The sequence below is a fragment of the Colossoma macropomum genome, unplaced genomic scaffold (assembly GCF_904425465.1).
Source record: "Colossoma macropomum unplaced genomic scaffold, Colossoma_macropomum, whole genome shotgun sequence".
In the NCBI taxonomy this organism is placed as follows: Eukaryota; Metazoa; Chordata; class Actinopteri; order Characiformes; family Serrasalmidae; genus Colossoma; species Colossoma macropomum.
In genome coordinates, this window is record NW_023494805.1 from 1,110,840 (window position 1) to 1,118,940 (window position 8,101).

An 8,101-nucleotide genomic window follows, 5' to 3' on the forward strand; every position below is an offset into this window, starting at 1 on the left:
GTTCTAACTTGTACTCAAACCAAAGATCACAAAAAACTGTACCTGCTGCTTTTTCTACAGTGCCTTACACAACGATAATGTTCTCGGATTTAATCTTAGAACAAAATTCATGAGCGGAATTAATGCACTGCACCTTAATTATGCTTTATGTTTATAACCACCAGGCTCTTTCTCTTCCACCAAGCAATGTGCAGACACTTTGGAATATAACAACATTTCAGTCATAGGAAAGCATGCATACACATATTGTCATGCAATCTTTTCATCTTTTACTTTGCATGATCTTATTTCAGTTACATTGGCTCTTATTTTGGTTCTGATATCAGCCTAGAACACATATGCTCATTCCCAGGTGGAATCATACAAACTCCAAAATAAACAACTGATAGCCTGAAAGCTTTCACCACATGCATTTTATTCAGGATGTTTATTGACAGGCTGCAAAGCTACAATACAGTTGCACATGTCATGTCTAACAACAAATTTTATGAATGGAATAAATGTCCAGCAGATTAATGAAGTCTTGTGTTTATAAACACAGATATATATAAAGCAGCATTACATGATTTTGATTAAAGGAAAGCACACATACATGCACTGGGAATGCATTAAGTTCATCCCTTAATTTGTGTATTTAATGTCAAAAAAGGTAAAGTTATGTTCATTTGCAACAATTTCTAATGAACCTAAAAATCAAATATTACGCAAACAAAATAAAGAGTTAATTGTGCGTGTTAAGTGCTGCTAAGTGCTGAGTGGAACATTGCACAAGCAAGATGTTGTTCGGCACTGCTAAAAATAAAGGTTCCAAAAAAAGTTCTTTACACAATGCCATTGAGGAGCCACTTTTGGTTCCCAATTGCAAAAGAACATTTACAATATGTGAAGATTCTTTCACCCTTTCGCATGTTATTCATACTCACAAATCTCTGCTTGAGAGGTCCCAAAAACCAGTCCTCAGGGCATCCCACACAGCTCACACTAAAAATGGGAACCACTGTTCTATTTCAAATATGCTTCTTTAGGGAACCCAAAGTGGTTCTTGTATGCCATCTCTCAAAGAACCCTTTGTGGCACCTTTTTTAAGGAGTGAACCTAAAACCTGAGCCTGTATTTGAACTGGATGTCCTGGGTTGGTTGCATGGTTCCAAATCCCCATCGCTTGATGTCAATATCTGGAATCTTCTCATCTGGGTTTTTCAGCTCAAAGTCAAAATACGTGAGCATGAGGAACACAAACTGCTTCAGCTCATTTGTGGCGAAGAATCTTCCAGGACACATGGTGGACCCAGCACCCCAAGGCATGGTGTAATACTTCAGCTTCTTTCCACCTTTGTAGAACTCGGTCTTTTTGCCACCTTGAGGGGTGAGGAAGCGATCGTACTTGAAGGTATGTGGGTCAGGATGCACCTCTGGGTCCATTTGCACAGCGGTGTATGGAAACAGGGCCACTCTGTCACCCTTGCGGATGTTGTACTGCTGCCCATTGGCCATCTTCAAGGTTGTGTCCTGCAAGACTGCCCTGGTGAGGACGGGGGCAGCCGTCATGCGAAGGCTCTCCTCCACTGCACTGTCCAGAATGGGGGTTTTGAGCAGCATGTCTCTGGTCAGATTGATCAATGGTCCACCATGCTTCACTTCTTGCCCCGTTTCCCGGAGAACCTTCTCCACCTCGTTTCTGATGGCTGTCATGGCGTCAGGGTGCTTCATGAGGAACAGGAGCAGCCAGAAACTGGCAGGACCCGTGTTTCCCTGGGATGCCCACAGGAGAAGGAACATGTATCTGTCCAGCATGTACTCATCCATGCCTTCTTCGGCTCGTACCTGCTGCGACTCCATCACCCAACCGCTGATGTTCTCCTTGGAATTGACCTTCTGCACTGACAGCATGTTCCAGAAGAGCCTCTTCAGCCGCTCAGCCTCCATCTTCTCCGAGGGCCCCAGCACCCCGTATGCCAGTTTGGGAAAGAGCTGGTCATACTTGCGGAACTCATGGAAGAGTTCATCCGAGTGATTTCGGTCAGTTTCCTTGGCTTTCTCCAAACATCCTGAAGTTTTTGCAGTCTCGTTTCCAAACAGCGCCAAGTAACCAGCGCGAAACACGATGTTGTAGCAGTAATAGAAGAGCCCGGCCTCCTGCCATGGTTTGCCATTGTCACCGGAGCCAATGCTGTGCAGCATGAGGTTCTGGAGGTTGTTCATCATAGCCTGAGTCATTACAACCAACCCATCGCCCATCAGATGCTTGTTGCTGGAGGTCTGGATGTGCTTGTGGTCATCCTCTAGGCAAACGTAGCCAAACACTTGCTTGACCAGATGTCGTGCAAACTCAGTGAAGTCTAGATTTGCACGTGCCTCTTTGATCACCGAACCGAAGGAATGTGGGTCCGTCAGGAAAGTGAAGTAAAACCCTCCTAGCTGCACTGTGAAAATGTCCCCATGTTTTTTCTTCATTCTCTCCAGGAACTTTGCTGTGTCTCTCCTGAACTCCAGCACGTGTCCCAGCCAGGGCAGAGGGCCTTTATCCAGCGGGGGTTCCCCTGGTCTTCGCCGGCGGAAAGCTCCCAGGAGATAAAGCCCCCCTAGCAGAGAGACAAATAGCGCGAGCAGAATTTGCAGCAGATAGCCCATCATTTTCTCCTCTCTCTCTCCAGTGCCACACTGATTGCTGGCTCCAGCTTGTGTCTGAGTACACCAAAGCTCAGGCTCCTCCCCTCTGCTTCCTGTAAACCAGATACAAAATCTCTACATTCCTGCAGGCTAAACCGGTTTCTGCAGGCAGACTCTGTTCCCTGAGTCTGCACCGTCAGTGTTCTGTCAACACTGTCACTTCTTTCTAACTGCTTATCTATGTAGCCAATATGTAAACTGCGAGAAGTGGAACAAGGCAGAAGTTCACTTGAAGTGTTTTTGATCTTTTAATTGGTGTAAAACATCATTTTTGTTAATCTAAACTGAAATTGAGCTTTACAAAGTATTTATAAGTTGAATAAAAACCTGTTAAATTGCTTGTTACCACATTAAGTAAATATTATAGCCTAAGTGTTTACCCAAGAAGCATGGGAGAGTCAGGGTTTTGGTCCATAATGAAGCTTTTACTGAAGACTCAGCTCAAAGGAACAGCTTACAAAAGAAAATAGAGGAACTATTGTTAGCTCGGCAGCCGCTATACAGATGAGCCCAGCCTAGCCTTTGAGCTCCTTTCTGTGCAACTAGGCTATGTCAAGATCCGTCAGCAACTCCCCAAAAGATCATTAGCCTGCCGCTCTTCAGCTTAAGAGTCCAACCAAAGCCCATGCTTACGGGGGTTGCTGGGACTAAATTAACTGAAGCTATGATATATTAGGTTGAACTTGCAAACCATTTCCTACACTGTAAGAAGATCTCATTTAGAGACAAACAGCAATGACTTTTTTGCTTACAATTTTGTCTGATTTTCTAGAAGTTTGTAGCGTTGGGAGGGTAACTTTAAAAATGTATTCTGTCACAGATTACTGATTACCTGTTAAAAAATGTAAACCAAAGGATTACTATATCAATGTAATGTAATCTAATTGCTTTTGTTAATTTTGGGTTACTTTTTAACTTTTTAAAGTCATGTAACTAAATAAAGAAAAGAAAAAAAAATCAATAAAACATTTTTTAAAAACAGTTTATCTTAACACTTCAAAACAAAAAACTGCATTGTTTTATGAAAAACAATGATGGATTATAGGTCACTTAAATATCGTGCTTCACATAAACCACATTATCTTATTTCACATTTAGCAAAACAGCCAAATCTAAGTGGAGAAATACATGGAAATGTTTCAAACATAAAGATGACAAAATTGTACTGTATGAAGAGTTTGAGTTTAGGCACATATTCCTCTGAGCAGTGAAAAAGGTGACAAGTTCAGAAATTGAGGTACAGCTTTCCAGGAAAAATTTAGGAAAAAATGGTTCTCTGAGACGAAAACTATGACACAGATTATGCTTACCATGCCCTCTCTTGGTGAAAGAGCAGATGGCAGTTACTGTGAGTTAGTCAGCCATTCAATCATTTTAGCAGAATAACATTATTGTAGTTTTATTTTTGTATTTTTTTAGTAGTTTTTATTGAATGTTTGAAGGCTTTGTCCTTCTGCCAAACACATCGCATCTCCTAACATTGCTCAAACACTTTAGGGAGTGCCCAGCCTTAGCGTTTCTGTACTAAGTGATTAGACTGGGCAGACATGTGTGATGATGTGTATCTAACATAAACTAATAGATGCTAGCGTAAGATAGCTTAGGGTATTAGATAATTTTGTGAACATACTTAGCTAGCTAGCTAACTGTGGTTGCTATATTAGGTTATTTAATGGATGCACATAGCAAGTTAGCTAATTGTAGTTACTGTTTTATGCTGCCTTAAAGTCATATCAGAAATATTGTATTTACATGATGAGCGTACATGAATAGTGGTGGAACTCGATAAACCCTGAGGTTCCAATGGACTGTGAAATCTTTTTGTTTGTTTCACTTGATTTTTTCTTTACTCTATTTCGTACCCACAAAGCAGACACATTTGGGCCTAATCTGTGCCACATTGGGCACTTACAGCATTAGCAAGTGTTGTGTGGGCCAGACATGGGCCAAATGTCATGAGCCAGGCTAGACTTGAAGATTGGCACCATTATTAGCTAACACTGGCTAAATTAGAGATGGAAGACTTCGGTCATGGAGTCCAACTCAATTTGGTTATTTTTCTGCTAAAACTTGTATAGTTTAACTCCTCACTCAGCCAAATGTACAAAAGATTCAGCTGATAAGTCTGTGGCAGGTAACACTAAGTCACAACACTCCACTGGGCTCTAATAAAATGTGAGGTGACAAAAAAGTTGTGAAATTCCACTTTACATAAACCCTCAAAATGTGTTGTAAAGTTACCTAAATTCTGAATTTTTACATCTACATTTTGATAATAAACAATTAAAATGAAAGCACTGCATCCATTGTGTGTTTCTTTGGTTTTATTTTGTAAACATAGCTTGCTGTAGCGTTACCACAAAAAAACACTAGCCCTAGGCTAACGTTAACCGTCTTCAAAGGAAAAAAATGTGATATTTCTGTTTAAAACCCCTGTCTGTTCATTTTCATATTTATCTTCAGTTATTTATGTGTTTGTGAAAGGTTTGCTATGGCATGGCACAGAAATTATGTAGGTTCTTTTGATAGATTTAAAAATATATATATTTTTCTGCAGTTTTCGTCTGTTGGATTTTGGCTAACCTAGTTGGGCAGGTACAGTTTGGGGTTCCCACGCATTAAGCGACTGAGCACTTTGTTGAGGTCAGAGAGAAAAAGAGAAGAATCAGAAAGAAATGTGAGGGAAGAGTTACGGACTGTTTACAAAAATCAGAAGATAATTAAATGTATTCACGTTAATGTAGAAATAATTATATATATAACCTTATTGTAAAATACCAGTACATTTCACACATGTGACTATTTATATTTTAGGATTACATTTCATAATATAACTGTGGTTTCCAGAATAATGTTGTTTTTCCATTTTTCAGGATTTATTTAATTTAAGTTTCTCCACTTTTAAGGTTGACATATTTCGAGGGGAAATGGGGGGGGGGCTCGGTGTGTGATTAGCTGTGTGATTAGCTTAAGGATCAGCCAATAACATGCAGTGACTCAGTGACTGACACGAAGCCTCCTCATTCTGAAAATTGTGATTTTGAAATTAAAACTGAAAAATAAAAAAATCACGTTAAGAAATTTTGTTATTCTAGAAAACAGAATTATATTATGAAATATACATAAATAATATAAGTAGTGATGTTATTATGAACTGTACTGGTATTAAATATGAATTGATTTAATTATTTCCCAATGTATGTATTTCTATAATTATTCATACATTTGTTTATTTATAACATCATGAGGTCTTCATGTGTTTCTTATCCAGATCATATCCAGAAAAAAATTGTCTGGATTCTCTTTACACTTTTATCTAAAATGCGTCCTTGGTTTGAATAGATGAAGTCTGAGTTTATGCAGGTCAACACGGACTGAATTTTGGTTACTAGGTTGAGTGCATCTTCGGCAGGAGCTGAATCTCCAGTGGCCCCGTACTACCCATGTACTGCACTGTGCAGGTCATAAAATAATGACGTGTACACCCAAACAGCACACTAAGTGTTAAACGGAAAGTCATGCAGCCTATGGCAGAGTATCAGATAAGCTAGTTTTCTGTAGACATGTAATGAACTATTTGAGCTAAAAATTGTTTTTCATGTAGTATGAAATCACAGTGAGTAGAGAACAAACTTATTTGAAAACAACGTTAAGGCTCTTTATTATTGTTTAAATATGAACACAGATTTTGTTTTTGTGGATAATTTGGGCTGTGCCAAATGCATGTGCATATCAGAATTATTATTCATCAAACCGCTTAGTACAGATAGGGTCGTGGTAGCGGTTGGGAGAGCAGAAAAGACAGACGACTCTGTCCCCCGCAACTTCCTCCAGCTCATGACCTTTTCTGAGCCTGCTGCATCTTGTAGAATAGATTAATGTTTTACATTAGGAACATATGGAAATCACCACATCTGGCAGATACTGGCATTGATATGGTTGCTGGTTTTCCCCATGATTACATGCAAATAGTGTGTTTGGGTGTTACGAGGCGTCTTCTTGAACTGTGGGTTGATACTCTTTGCTCTTTGCGTAGCCAAAATTTAGTGTCGGCACATCAAATCCCATCTGAATTTGTCAGGAAACCTCAGAAACTCAGTGAGAGACTCAGTGAGTGGTGGAAAGCAACGGAGCTGTGGCAATTTTTGTTGTTCACTGGCCCTGATAGTTTTGACAGATGTCTTGCTGCCTCAAGTGTATGATACTTCATGCTCTCTATATTTTGGTTAGTTCGCTGTATTGGCTGCAAATGAATCAACTGGCTCTTCACTTTCTTGTCTCTTTGGTGGAGCATTATGGCCTGCTTCATGGTAAAGACCAAGTAGTGTACAACACAACGGACTAGTGCATCTTTAAGTCAAGTCAAGAGGCTTTTATTGTCATTCCATCTATGTACAAGTACCCAGTGGAGCGAAATTACGTTCCTCCAGGAACAACACGGTGCATCAAGAAACAAAAAGTACAAAAGTACAGAAGTACAAAATTACAAAGTGTGAACGTGCAGACAGTGTGCAAACAAAAATTAAGCTAGAAACAATACAATAAATACGATAAATTAAACAGACATTAGACACAGTAAACAGACCGGACAGTGTAGCACCGACACAGCACAGATTTCTGGACATGAGGTAGTGGAATAAGGTGCAGACATATTTAACATGATGTGATCTGTAAGTTACGTCAGATAACATACATGAGCACAGCAGTTACTGAGGTAGTAAAACAATTATAATTACTGAGGTAGTAAAACAGTTCCTCAGGTAGTAAAACAGTTACTGAGGTAGTAAAAACTGTGTAAACACAGTATCGAGCATCAAAAGAGGTGTGTATGAGTGTGTAGGGGGGGATTTAGTTCAGTCCTTGTGAGTTTAAAAACCTGATCGCTTGAGGAACAAAGCTGTTGCAGAGTCTGGCAGTGATGGCACGGATGCTCCGGTACCTTCTGCCAGACGGCAGCAGTGAGAAAAGTCTGTGTGTGGGATGGATGGGGTCGTTCACGATGCTGGTGGCTTTGCGGATGCAGTGCGTGGTGTAGATGTCCATGATGGAGGGGAGAGAAACCCCGATGATCTTCTCAGCTGTCCTCACTATGCGCTGTAGCGTCTTGCGGTCGGAGGCGATTCCCAAACCAGGCGGTGATGCAGCTGCTCAGGATGCTCTCCACAGTCCCCCTGTAGAACATGGTGAGGATGGGGGGGGGGATTAACTTTCTTCAGTCTCCGTAGGAAGTAGAGGCACTGCTGGGCTCTCTTGGCTATGGAGTTGGTGTTGAGGGGCCAGGTGAGGTTCTCTGTGATGTGGACGCCAAGGAACTTGGTGCTCTGGACGATTTCCACAGCAGAGCCAGTGATGTTAAGTGGGCGATGGTCACCCCGCACTCTTCGGAAGTCAACAACCATCTTCTTAGTTTTGTCTACATTCAGAGACAGGT

At 40.8% G+C, this 8,101-nt stretch overlaps 1 protein-coding gene across 1 annotated transcript; it reads right to left on the minus strand.

Annotated features, from left to right (window-relative positions):
• Positions 1-394: 394 nt before the first annotated feature.
• On the minus strand, positions 395-3,195 carry LOC118826322 (5-beta-cholestane-3-alpha,7-alpha-diol 12-alpha-hydroxylase-like). Its single transcript, XM_036597263.1, has 2 exons — positions 3,051-3,195; positions 395-2,723 (listed from the first exon to the last, which is right to left on the minus strand). Exon 2 carries the CDS (start codon positions 2,632-2,634, stop codon positions 1,096-1,098), a length of 1,539 nt encoding a protein of 512 aa, XP_036453156.1. The 5' UTR covers positions 2,635-2,723; positions 3,051-3,195; the 3' UTR covers positions 395-1,095.
• Positions 3,196-8,101: the final 4,906 nt, after the last annotated feature.

Excerpts from the sequence above, each read along its gene's own strand:
- LOC118826322 (XM_036597263.1), bottom strand. The coding sequence starts at position 2,634 with ATGATGGGCTATCTGCTGCAAATTCTGCTCGCGCTATTTGTCTCTCTG.